The sequence below is a fragment of the Hyposmocoma kahamanoa genome, unplaced genomic scaffold (genome assembly GCF_003589595.1).
Source record: "Hyposmocoma kahamanoa isolate Upper Pololo Valley unplaced genomic scaffold, ASM358959v1 168, whole genome shotgun sequence".
Classification (NCBI taxonomy): Eukaryota; Metazoa; Arthropoda; class Insecta; order Lepidoptera; family Cosmopterigidae; genus Hyposmocoma; species Hyposmocoma kahamanoa.
In genome coordinates, this window is record NW_020653608.1 from 2,758,030 (window position 1) to 2,772,499 (window position 14,470).

The 14,470-nt window shown below is 34.2% G+C and overlaps 1 protein-coding gene across 7 annotated transcripts in view; it reads right to left on the bottom strand.

The window, feature by feature from the left end:
• LOC113225608 (spectrin beta chain) overlaps positions 1–13,854 on the bottom strand; it is a 67,718-nt gene extending 53,864 nt beyond the window's left edge. For 5 of the 7 annotated variants that reach the window (XM_026457948.1, XM_026457951.1, XM_026457949.1 and 2 more), the window contains exon 1: positions 13,581–13,854. Coding sequence is in view for 1 of the 7 variants with exons in the window: in XM_026457950.1 (XP_026313735.1) it covers positions 13,821–13,823 (3 nt within the window). In the remaining 6 variants the exon portion in view is untranslated. Of the gene's footprint in view, positions 1–7,893; positions 8,028–13,580 lie in introns of those variants that run through there. The other 2 variants (XM_026457950.1, XM_026457946.1) reach the window with 2 other exon arrangements.
• Between the last annotated feature and the right edge of the window lie 616 nt (positions 13,855–14,470).

A 14,470-nucleotide genomic window follows, 5' to 3' on the forward strand; every position in this document is an offset into this window, starting at 1 on the left:
ATGTATATACGCTGTAATAATAAGATTCCGGTTGATATTCAAAATTTGACGTTCAGGAGATTTAAAACTATAGTGAAACAAAAACTTTATACCAAAGGTTTATTACCTATATACGACTTCTGCGTACTTGAATGACAAAAATCCGTGCTAATGACCCGTGTAGCTCTTACAGGTTGTCTCGATCTAAGACGTTTGAAATAAAATATTGTAAATGATAAATGTGTACAAATGTATATTTAGAAAGAGCAAACCCTAGAGTTTGTCGCTCATTCCTCTCAGGGGTATCTGCTTTATGCATAAGCAGTAGAGTTTAATAAATATGACGATTCCAGTGTAATTTGCTTACCTATGAAATAGCAAAATTTGAATTTCCATTGCCTTTGCAGTGCCATTCAGAGCTTTAAGTCGTAAAGATCTTAAGGCACTGTGAATGCCTGTCGCCCTGAGACGTACGTTGACAAGTCCCATGTGCCTGTAATTTCACTAGCACCCGTACCCTTCAAAACCGGAACGCAGTAATACTCACATTACTGCTTGGCGGTAGAAAAAGATATGGTTAATGCCGAACAATTACATACTATATTTTAGAGTAAAAGTCTTGAGGACCTTCGCGTTTTATGAGAACAGGTTAGAAAATAATAATTAATAAGTCATTATTTTACCTTACAGGTACAATGTCATTTCAAATATCAACCTTCAATATAAATAGTTAAGAAAAGCTTGTAGATTGGAAACGAAAATATTCTTTTGGATTGAAATCGCGTTTTTTTTTTCAAATAAATCGTTTCGGGCCCTTTACAGGGGGTCTACTCTCGATCTCCGTCCGACATCCGTCCGAAACAATTACTGCCAAATAAACAATACTTGACCAAATGAAAAGACGCGAGATGCGGATGAAGCTTCATACTTGATAATTGTCTTTTAATTTTGTCGAATATTACTTATTTGACAGTAATTGTTGCGGGCGGATGTCGGACGGAGATCGAGAGTAGACCCCCAGGTCCCGTGGTGACACTACTGACTGATACGGTAGTCATCAACCAGGTATGTCTAATATTAATGCAAACCACCCAATTCAGAACAAAAATTCCAAAATATTAGACTAAACATTCGTCATCTCACGGATGATGAAGTGTTGCGATTTATTACTACAATATTAAGTCCCCAACAACAATGAGCACAACAGCAAAAAATTTCATTGTACAAGTAAATTTTGAAACAAAGTATTAAAAACAACGAAAATATTTATATAAATGTTTTTAGGTGCCATTTTCACAAAACCATTTGCATGTTGACTGACAGGTTGTTGCTTATCAGCATCCACTAGTATCATCGTATTTTTAAATTACTTCACAATTTTGCATGGCAAATTATACAACGCCCCTAGCGGTTACAAGAAGAAACAACATTTTGTATACAAACATTTTACGCGGTCGCTAGCGAGAACTGTCACTGTAATCACATGGTACTATTAATTGCAATATAAACTAACGACCGAGGAAATTATGTCAATCAATACATTCGTATGAAATAGGTTAACCATGCAACGCTAAGGCTCTTTAGAAAATTTTACTAGGTACACATCATTTACGGAAATATAAAAAATGTAGGGTAACAATTAGATAATACTTTGTGAGATTTTGTAAAGTAATATTTTAAATTATTTTTATTACATGAAACGTAATATATAATGTATGTAATACTGTATTTATTCCTAAATGTGGAAATTCGTTAATGGCATTTCAAATGTCATCTTTACATGCAAGTATAATGGTAATTCAATCGTAGATTTACCTAACCAATGTAAAAAAATTTGTTCAATCAAAAATCAATGTAATTCAAAGATCTATAAAAAAAATTGTGTTATTTCTTTTAGAAGTCGAAGAAACTATATCTACATATCGATCTATATATCAATCAAAAAATATAGATAGCACATCCACCTATCAAAAAGAAGGCGTGGTAGCCTAGTGGTTCGACCTACCACCACTCATGCGGAGGCCGTGGGTACGAATCCGGCGTCGCACCTCTGAGTTTCTCGGGGTTTATGTGCGAAATTGAATTTGAAATTTACCAAGAACTTTTCGGTGGAGGAAAACATCGTGTCGAAACCTGCACGTCAAAGAAGGTTCATAAACCTCGGAAAAAGTATGAAATCTCTCGTCATTACCCGCACTAAGCTACCGTGGCGAACTATGGCCTAAACCCTCGCTGAAGAGGAAACCCGTGGCCAGCAGTGGAACATATAAATGGGTTGGTGGTGACACTTATCGCACAGAAACAGATCACCTGCTCTCTAAGTTCGTAAGTCTAACATTTCTGTAAAATCCTTGCGATTAATATTAAAGGGAACCAACTTAAGTGTCTTAGAAAAGTATCTAAACTTTTCTCCTACACTACATTATTTACTGTAATAAAATAATTACTAGTTACACATAAAAAATATAGAACAAAATACTATACAATAGTTCCGTCACTTCAGAGGGAGGTGTTATCCATCCGCTGAAGTGACTTACAATTATAAGCCAGACAATTTCACAAGTACATAAAAATATCCAGATGTATTGCCGCGCGTTCTCGTATCAGTGTAATTGTAACAGATAACGTAACGACATCACGTGATAAAAAGGCTGTTACGAAACATATTCGCACTTTATAACATAAGAATTTTCAAAAGATAATTACGATTTAAACCGTGACCGGTGCCCGTGCAGATAGATATAGCTACAAGGCGCCCACATATTGTTGCAATTACCTTATGTCCGGATATAGTATACAAAAACGGAATGACGATCTGACGGCCAGAAGTGTACAATAATGTGAGCGGTCGACTATGACATCATCATATTTATGCCATTAGCACATGAAGCCAGTGGGGCAGTGTTATCTGTTCTAAAACTGACTCATCGTAAACCACCTTTATAAAAAAGAAGAATTTTTATCCGTGATGTAAAACAGACGGGGCGTGGCTTTAATCACAGCAAAGCTGATACACGAGTATTGAATTGCATAACGCAAAGCGATACAAAACGAAAGTGCATTAAAAACAAACACATTTCAATGTCACATATTTTATACATGCTATATAAAATACTACACAGATGATACAATACATACGCTGAAAAGTCCAGCCATATTGATTTGGTGGTCACACTTACAACATAACTTCTTATTTACAAGCTAGGCTCTTGACGGTATAATTATCGGCAGCCACCTCTGTTCAGCGCCCTAACTTTTAGTTCCTGATACGGCACGACATTAACTTTTACCCTTATCTGATCTAAATTGTTCAGTCCTTCCCCTGCCTCTCTGTCCTCCGATCTTATATTATAACAAAGTATTTTTACAAAAGTGGTTTTTACATGGTTCAACATTTTTCTTACACCCGGTACGTCTTTGCTTAACGACAGTTACAAACAAACAGGTGACATCATTTCAATGTCATCGCATACAAAGTGCACTTTACGAGTAATTCCGCCTTTGACACAAAATATCACAATTTCAAAGAGATATAAAGATACAGTTAACGACAAGTGCCAAATAGTAAACACAGCAAATCGGAAGATGATATCATAGCAAATAATACTGGACAGTTGCATGATATCATCCAAAAATGAAGCTTTGGAGCACTATTAACACGGTTCTGTGTAATTTTTAAAGCATTTGCGGATATTACCAACGTAAAATGCACCTGAAGAAATCTTGAACTAATCATGTTGCACTAACACTAACTCGCGAACATAAAATTACATACGTATTAATTTTAGTCACTTACTGAAAACTATATCGGTATTCCACAGGATATATTACGGAGAGTGCGATGGAATTGCATAATTTGATTCCGCCTTCCCTGTTCCATCATCGCGGGACTCCACGTGGGCTGTGGGCTGGGATTCCACCCCTATGTTGTGGATATTCCCAGGATTCACACGAAGTGTTTCGCTTCCACATTTATATGGCGATCGGCTAGAGAGTGGAGTTTTTATTTATTGTATCAAAATAAGTGTAGAGCGACTTGTGGACACCTTTCTGGACTGAACAGAATGGTGTTTTTATTTAAATGATGTTATGTATAATCTATTTTTGTTCCTAGTGAATAAAAATAGCACTTTTATCGACTGAAACAGTATGTTGGTTTCTGTGCAGCATTGTATTGAATTTGTATGGATACTGTAATTCAACTCATGGATGGTAAATAGCTAGATGATCGAGTGGTTTATGGAATACTTTATTAATGTAGAGCTATTTTTTTCCTTTCAAATGAAAACATATCAGAGATATAATATTGTAGTAAAAAATTGTTAAAGAATCCACTTTTGTTATTGCAGTTGTTACCACACAAAGTATTTTTTTTTTGTGCCTTTATAAAAGTTTTATTTGTGTTTTTCGTTTTTTAAAATAACTGATGAACTGACATGTTAATTTTTGTTTTTGTGCAGTTATTTTAATTTTTTTTCTTTTGTTTGTTATGGAATATGTGAACTAAACAAATGTCTCTCCTTCTCCTCCGCTTCAATCTCAACGTAACGTGAACCATGCATAAAACATGATCGTTCATTTCCATTCCATAATTCATTACTGGATTTCAAAGTATAAATAATCTACTGAACTTGCCGCAAAAAAGACAGTCACGACGACAACGAACAATAATGCAAACACAATTGTAAGATTTCTCTACACGCCTGTCATATGATGATGTGCAGACTAAACACATTTATCGTACATCATAATCTCGGTATATTGCCACCAAGTAGTGTGTTCATATGAAGAAATTAGATTACTACGTGGAATATATGGAGGCAATGGCGCTTTGGATGGCATTGAATAACTTGGTCAGTATGTGGTGGTCGGTCCCCGCAAGTGGCCACGGAGAGGCGGGGGCAGGGTTCTTGTAAATATCACTGGCTTATGAGACGCTCCTGGCAACAAACTGTAATACTCTGGGACTAGAAATAGGTTCGAGTTGCTGACACCAGCCCGTAACACCATATCATACTTTGGAACTTCTGAGAGTAATTGTAAGTCCATCGATTTGCATACTAAATTATTTATATAGGGTGCGGTTCGTAATATATACCAACAAATGTCATATTTTAGTCTATATAACGCTTAACGGATATAATTAATTTATGGTATACAGACATTTGACATATTCTTGCATGATATATGAAAAGTCACTGGGTATAATAGACGATTGATATAACAACTTTCAATCTAATATACCGATGGCATAATGTTCATTTTATATAAACACTTCAGATATAACTCACTGAGAATAATGTTATTATTAATATAATTCCAGTGGTGTTTGGGTGCATTGGTGAATGAACCGAATTTGTTTGCATTTGCTCCTCGTGAAGGTTTAGGTTAGGTTAGTATGTAACAAAGCTGTAGGAGCCGAGCGAGCGCAACGACCGTGTCGCGGCAGCGGCCGGAGAGTGCCAGAACCGAATTTGTTTGCATTTGCTAGTTGGTTCGACCTCCTGTGGGTTTAGGTTAGGTTAGGTTAGTGTAATTAAATATTCCGCGTAAAGTTTTAATAAATATACGTTATAACACAAAAAGCACTGAAAGATATAAAAACACAATTATATTTTGCGACTGTACATTTAATGAAATAAAAAAAATCTTATCAACATAATATAGGGCCGTTCAACTATTCGTAAAACGAAATATTGTGTTATATTATTTAATACGTTATACTGGTAGTATTTGTACCACTTGTTCATTATGTCACCTAATCATTGTATCTAGTGCTTGTTATTCTAAAGGTTTATTATACACATTGAAATTATGCCTTTTATTGTTATAACTTTTGTTGATTATATACAGTGAGTGATTATACCCTTAGAAATTATATCAAATGTTGTTATACAAAGTGAAAATAGATTATTTGTTGTTATATCTTCCATTACACACTTATTTATCAAGTCGAGGAAATTCAGATATTAAAAATGATTTGAAACGTCTGGATTCAACGCATGTAGAGAAGATAAAATTTTTGTTCAGAGAGACGAGTTAACATTTCGAGTCTTTTGTTGTTTCGGACTCTTATAGCACCGTCGAAGTTAAAAGTGGAAGCAAAACTTAGGATTTATATTACGAAGGAGGAGGATTAACAAATGTTTCAGAGTAAATTAATAACTTACGCAATGCTACCTATGGCATGATAATTAAAAAATCGCTACTTAATGTCCCTCGCGCATACCTAATCAGCAAAGAATCTTTTTTGTTTGATTGGTTTAAATTTTAAATATTTCTAATAATATTATGATTTATAAGAGTGTAATTTTTCTACGACTTTCAATCAAATAAGAACTAGTTTCCTGCTGTGACAGTATGCATATACTGTATATCATACACATCAAAGATTAGAATTTTATTATGACTTTAAATATTTTTATAAATTATGTATATACATATAGTCTACCTTGGTTGTTATTTGTACTTATCTGTGATATTCAAAAATGAAATGAAAAGATAATTAGTGGTCTACTTGCTGAAAATTTTAAAAATATTTAATTAATTTTAATTGCCAGTATATAGTTCTTTAACATGTAACACGATTCATACAATAGATATAATATTTATCAAGTTCTTAGGTTTTCGCGATTGTTACACATAGGAAATGAAACTATTTTTCCGGATTTAAATCGCGTATATTCGTTTTTTTTTTCAAACAAACCGACGTTTCGGGCCAATGATGCAAACCACCCTTATCAATATTTGACATAACTGGTTGAAGACTGTACCACCTGAGTCAACCGTGACCATGGGACCTGTAAAGGGCCCGAAATGTCGGTTTGCGATTTAAATCCGGAAAAATAGTTCCATTTCCTAGATATACATATATTTGTTTTATTACGCCTCAACATTTATTATTTCTTATCGAACATTTTTTTCCATGCAGTAGTGTAATTTTTCTGTTATATCAAAAATAAATTGTGTAAAATTAAAAAAAAAACACTCATTTTTACGTTTCGTGTTTGTGTTTAGAAGCAACCAATTGCAAGGAAAATGTAACTACGTTTATTTTTACACTGTAGTCCGAACGACAAGCGGTCCAAATGACAAAGAATGTGCTTTGGTCAATCTGGACAAACTTATTAAACGTTAAATGAAATAAATGAGTTTAAGCATTGTTTGACAAGAACCACAAACGAATAAGCGCTTTATTTCATGGTTTAAACCAATCTCAAACTCCTTCTCTGGATGAAAGTCGTTACGAAAAATTAGTTGATGACTCACACCCGTATCGAAGATAACGAATTAAAAGGCAGCCAGGGCTGGACAACTCGGTCTAGACTACATACTTGAGCAGTTGAAAAGGTCAAAGCTATTAATTACGGCAATCACATAATTTACAACACCTGACCCAGAACTTAATTACAGTCGATGAATCATTTTTTAATTTCGAAGTGTGTATTATTCATACACTGTTGTAAGATTTTTGAAATATTAAATTAAGTTTTTTTTTCCGGCGCTCTAGAGTCATGCATCAATGTTATAATAGAACAAGTGTTCATAATTGAAACAAACGAGTCGACCAATTTAGGCAATTGCTTCGAGTTTGAACATTATACCCTTTACTCTTTATATGAATTGCTTTCCGCGACTTAAAACGAGTATCTTTACGTCGATGATGTCTCAAATGCACTCATTACTTTTGGTAACAACAACGATGATAAAAATCACGAAAAAGCCTTAAGGTCCCATAATTACAAACGCTACAACGTTACATCGTAGATACTTCACATAGTGAACCTACAAACCTACTTCCTATTTAACTCCTGAACTCGTGACATCACCCATCAGAATCTGCTATTGATCCCACAGGCACTGAACACCAGAAAATTTATATTACTGGTTGGATTACATCACTAGCGCACGTACCAAAGAGTGGTGAGGACTATCTCATCTCCGTGCATCCAATGGTGGCCACTTCACTTAGTCTTTGCGAATAAAACACGCCTGTGTGCACACAGGAGGCCGAACACAGTGTGGAACACGGACACAAGCGCGCGGGGCCACGAATAGTGCCGAGTGAGCCGCAATATCGATCGGGCTCCCGGCGCCGACGAGCCGCATATCCCTATTGCACGCACGCCCCACCCCCTTTATCGCCACCCCTGTACAATACACCCCTTGTACCGGAGAATTTAATAACGTGTTGAGTTTTTTAAACTGTATTCCTGTTTTGATGACGCAGTTGATTTAGTAATAATTGAGTATGTTTTATCTTTTTTATTATTTTGAAAATATTAAATGAAAATGTTTGATAAGAGAATTCGCTAAATTTTGCTATTTTTTTCACCTTGATATTTTTGTAAGTTATTTGGCACGTAGGGTGTTCACCCTCTATGGTCGCGTCTCGGGAAACTACCTCATCCACCTTCAAGTAGGTCGACCTTGTATGACCCGCCTTGAAAGCCTCATTGCCCCCAAAAGGTCGACATAAGAACTCTTTCATACGAATTAGATATGATAACATTATCATGGTGTTCTCCAAGGTGATCATTATTTTTCTAGATCGCGTCTTTGACTTCAAATTAGCCTGGTAGCTAAGCCAATGTGAACCAACGTTTTTAACATTATCTTTAGGCTGGTATTCAATTAGTGAAGAAAGGGTAATGTCGTAATGCTAAGACCTGTTGCAAAGTTTATTGAGAAAATATTACTCTATACCATAGAGTACATAGAAGCTACTTTAGAAGGAGTTGGTGTAAATACAATTTCTAGCCAAATCTTTCGTAAGAATCCTTGAAACATTAAGTACTAATGCGAGTACCCTATTTCGAATATTTTGAGATCATTTCTGAAGTGTTGACGATTATAAAGGCCAAAGCGAACAGTGTTTACAGTACACCTGCCAATAGGTTTTATTTATAGTCCTTCACACTCCATTGCACAGTTCGGGGGCTATACAAACTGGCAGGACGTGCCCACGGCACCAAACAGTTTCATTTAGAACTCTGCTAGTGTGTACCTCTACACATACATAAACAACTTCATTTCCCGCGATAGTCTGCTGGTGTAAGTTCAAGTATATAATAAAGATAAATTTATTTCAATAGAACTTAATCTAATACAATATAAGTAAAAACAAATGTAAATAAGGCTATTATAGTATTTAAATCAGAATTAACAGGGGAATCTAGATTATACATTCTTCATAGTAAAGCTATTATATATTTTAAAGCATCTAATGTGTAATTGCGATGCCTAAACTAAATAAATGTATACCTGTATTTTAGGCATCTTTTTATGCAAATTTCTTTATATTACAGCTTAAAAATAGATTTTCTATATTTAACAATAAAATAATTAGTAGTTATAAATTAATGGTTACAACAAATTGTAATTATGAAACCACTTCCAGCAAGTCCTCTGTTTCATTGTAAATCTTACTCTTAAGCCACAATTTGACGGTCCTTTTACATTCTATTTTATTTATATCATTCATAATGCATAAATAAAATGAAAATTGTACACGTTAAAGGATCGTTATCGTCAATCCACAATACCTCCCACTGCTGGGCACAGGTTCTCTACTGGAAGTGTTTAGGCCATGAACATTCATAAATTTACATAGCTTAGCAATTAATTAGGAGGCATCCATAGGGATCCAAACCGTCCACCTCTCTGTTGAGAAGAAAAAGTTCTCCCACAGGGCTACCACTGCTGTTATTAAACGATCAGAACATCCTCAGCTTACACGCGTGTATTCTTGGACATAAGCCTCCCCTGAGCTCTCCAACTCTCCTGGTCCTGAACTGTCCACATCCATTGCTGCTGGCCATCTTTCTCTGGACACCTACATCTATCTATCCATTAAAAGACTAAATTACCAAACACTGAAGGAAGTACCAAATACCTACAACCAAATATACAATTTAATGTATCTGTTTGATAAAAAACATCAAACAGGTCATTGATTGAATTCATTCAAGGAAAACTTAGTCATTCAAAAAAATATATACTGTGACCACATGAATATATTTGCATTATGCAATACAAAATTTGCTGAATATTTTATCATGAAATGTAAATGGTATATACAATATAAATAATCATTGGGTTGCCCATTTATAAGCTGTATTTGAAAAAAAAAATGAGGTTACTGTAATTTAGTTTAACAAAGTTAATGTAGCAAAACAATGTTAATATCTATCGTAGGTTCATGCAGTTATAGATGTCGGTCTCTCCATCTATGGCTACAGATTTTAAATGGAGGTATAAATGACACCCCATGTCATTTATACAAAACTTGTTCAATTTAAGTACACTCCTACCACAAAGTCTGCCACTATTGACACAAAAAACAATATAGGAAATGGAACTTGAGTGGAAGGGTGTAACAAGCTGGCCACATGCTTTTGCGACACCGGCGCCGTAGGCAGCTTGTTATTGCAAGTGCAATTTGAATAGTACACCAGTCTTTCACTCACTCATATAGCAAAGATGTAAAGAGTGAAAGACAAAGAGCTTTCCTGTGGCTTAAATTACTATTGCTGTTGATTTCAAGCAATTTCTGGTCAGTTCTCATGACCTGGTTTGCCAATGTGGTTTGGGATTACTGCTTTTTTTTTTGGGGCATCATGTAATTTTGCGATCAGTTGGTTGCCTATGAGAAGTGCAAATCCAGCTGCAATTGGAGGGGCTCCTCATGGGGAGTTGACTGTACATGCCACAAACCATGCAACTCATCTGCTCATAGTCATCCGACTGCTGGAGTTTATAAAAAAAAAGTTACTGTCAATGGATTAGAAATATCATGCTTTTTTGATCAAGTGAGCTAGGAGTGGAATTTTTAAAAACATCTTTCTATTACCAACAATAACACATGAATTATATACAACTAATTGTTATTAATGTCATTATTTGTAAAACTTAAAAGTCAGTCTTTAATGGTTAAATTTTGAGAATGGAAATGAAATGAAGAAATAATAAACAGAAAACAAGAACACAATATCAACTTTGTATAAGTACTTATACAAGAAAAATATAGGTTTGATTGTGATAATTATTGTAATAATTATATTTACAAAATTATACTCTGTTTAGAACCTCCTCTTCTTATAATTTTAATGAGCTGAAGGAACTTACCCAACAGCTGGAAAACATACAGGTAACTCCTTCATAGAATTTAGAAAACTCTAGTTATATATGTATACCCAGAGTTTTATAAATTTAGATAATTTGAAATTCAAAATCTTTTATTTCATAGTTAAACAAATCACATTTCATATTCTGAAAATCATTAAACATTAGTATACAATTGCAAGGTAAATTAGCCTGAGGAGAGTAAGTGGAAACTCTATGGTATACTTATTAAACAAATGGTATGATGAACTCAATACTTTATTGATTTTCCATAATATTAACAAGGTCTGTGGTAAAAACAAAATACAGAGAGAAATTTATTATGGACCCAGTCCGGCACAGCAAATGATAGGGATGCAGTTTTAATAATAGAAAAATTTGTTGTTGAAGTAACATATTGATTCCACTCACGCAATATAGAGGCCTAGACGTTGAGTCGCGGAGATCAGGCGGTCACACCATACCAATCTTTTAATGTATATAAACATGTATTATTATTATTACGTATTAATATAATCAATATAATATTTTTATTTATTTATACATATAAACTATTTTATTATTGACATTTAAATCATTGTGTATAGAATAATATTGTTTCGTGTAGTGTAGTGGGCTAGTTTCCACAATTGGATATTGTAGTGCCTATTTTGCATGTGGTAAAGATGTAATAGTTACCCGTAGGTCTTTTCCAATAAATATTTCACGTTAATTACGTATAATATAGGTAAAATTAGTATCACAAGTAAGTGTCAGTGCTGGTTACTAAGAATTGATAACAGTGAATGATAAAAAACACTATTATCTGACACTAACCAAACCCACACTTGCTACATACAGTAAATTTAAACACTGCTAATGATGATACAAATACATGCACAAAAATAATCTTTTTATGGAATTAATATTTATTTTTACACTCATTTTTACTATATTTGTAATTGTACAGAATTATCCACAATGTTGATATATTTACAGAGTTACAAAAAGAAGTACATTATGTATTGTTAAAAATCTTACCAATATGTAATGTCATGACATTGGAATAATGAAACACACATAAACAATTGAGTGCAACGGTGAGCTGTTGTGTGACAATTTTTGCTTCACCTTGTGAAATGTTTTCTTGTGAATTGAAATTGTTTTACTTTACCACAACTAAAAAAAATTTTCTTGAGAACCTTTGCTTTCCTAAGCCTGAAAACCAGCATGAAGCTTCCTTCTATGTTTATGTCCAAAAATAATATCAACATCCAAAGCAATGTCAGCCCCTCCTCGAGTTAAGACCAATATTGCCCTTGGCACCACATCTGATCCTGTTTGTGCTTGTGATTCCACTGGTTCTTCCTACCTTTCTATTGAGAACATGCCTTTATATCAATTAAGTTATGGGTTTTAAGATTCATACTCTTCAGTGTTTATTTAATACATTATTAACCTTGAATAGCTCAAACCAAAGACTGCAAAGAGTAAATAGATATTTCTCCTATTACAGGTGTATTCTGAGCTATTAATACTTTTTCAAAAAAAGGAACTTAAATTTTTGGAAAGTGCGTGAAACCAGATTTATCCCCCATTTGCCACTTAGAAGAGGAATATTTTCTTTAAATTCAAATGGGCCCAGTACTGAGGTACCCTCTTTCCAACAAAAAAGAATCCTCAAAATCAGTTCACAAATGCCGTAACATTTGAGAGTAATTGCGTACCATACACACAAAAACGTCAAAAAGGTTTGCTTTTTAAAATAAGCACGCTTTTAATTTTAAGCTTTTTATTTTCTCAACAATTAAATTTTTTTACAATGCGCCTAAGTTTCATGTCCCACCATTTATGTATCTTAAACAAATGAATTTGTCAATGAGTATAATAATTTTATAAATAAAAATAAAACCCGTGTTTATACATCAACATACTAACTTAAAACCTTTAGTGTTCTACTCTTGCTTTTTGCTATCCAGACTACGCTGCTAAGCACGCTTTTTTTAACATAAAATCTATTAATTTATACGTTTTTCTAAACGGTCTTTTAAGCTTTAAACTATAAAACGCTTAAGTGAAAAGCGTCTCAAAAAGCATGCCTTTTGTTCAAACAGTTAAAAAATAAGCAGTTTTTCCCATCTCTAATCATAGTAATACATTAATTAAAGTTGCAATGACTTAATTTGAATAAAACAACTCGCCTTTGCAACAATATGGTCTTTTTTTAACAAGAGAACCGGAAAGACGGTCCACTTGGAAATTATTGAGCCAATTAAAAGTAATCAACTGCAAGAAATTGACTAACTTAATGTAAGAGTTCTACGCACACTGTAGTAATAATTATTATGCAAAGCCGCTCAGAGTCAAATAGAAAAGTATAAGGAAGGATACGGACCACTTAAAGAAATCGTATGCATATACAGTTCGATGTCTAAGCTAAGGACGTGCGGTAGAAAGTCAAATTTCAGCGTTTTCGTGACTAATCTTAACATACATACCTTATGCTAAGAGTCCGGGAATGCTCTTTCAGCACAGTTTTACACATAAACTCGTCGGCACACACAAAATATCACAAGTGACCTTACGGCCAGAGTACCAGATTCAATCCCACGGCACTAACACTCGAATAATTGTTCCCGTACCGGCCGTTCGGAAACAAAATCATAACAATCAAGCACTTGATGAGATTAGAGTTCAGAAATAATCACAATTCATATAGAAATCTTTGAAATATCATCCATGAGCGAGTACGTGCGCGGAGAGTCGAGGGCGAGGCAAACGGACGAGCGAAAAAAGTCGTCTTGAAAGCATCACCTCACTCACCGCCCAAGCGTCAAAGATTAAAGTTATTTTCTGTGAAACTAATTCATGCCTACCCCTGTTAAGTTTGGAGGTTTTAAATAAATGAAATGAATTGTGAACCACTGTTGACTACTTTATTTTTTTGGTTATAGCTTAAAAATAAATTTTTCAAGAAATAATTTCACTTTACTTCACATTAGTTAATCAGTTAATAATGTAACGTTCACCTCTAAAGTACACAAAACTTAATAAGGCACAACGGCATAATTACGTTATTTTCATATCTAGACCATTTCTATGTAAAATTTACTGCCCATTTTTACCTATATGTGTATTTCTTCTCAGTTTGTAAAATAACTTTCTATTCAAGTCTCTCATTGAATTTATCTCTTCGTTAAATAGCTTTTTGGAGAATTTATCGTTCCCTTAGCGAACAATAAAACGGTCTCGTGAACTTCATAAATTATAATTTATGATTTTACCAAATAATTTCTACCAAACAGTTTAAACATTTTGCCATCGCTGACATGTGACAATTTACGTAACTAAAACACTATCGAAAATATTGGCAAGTGTGACACGCTCC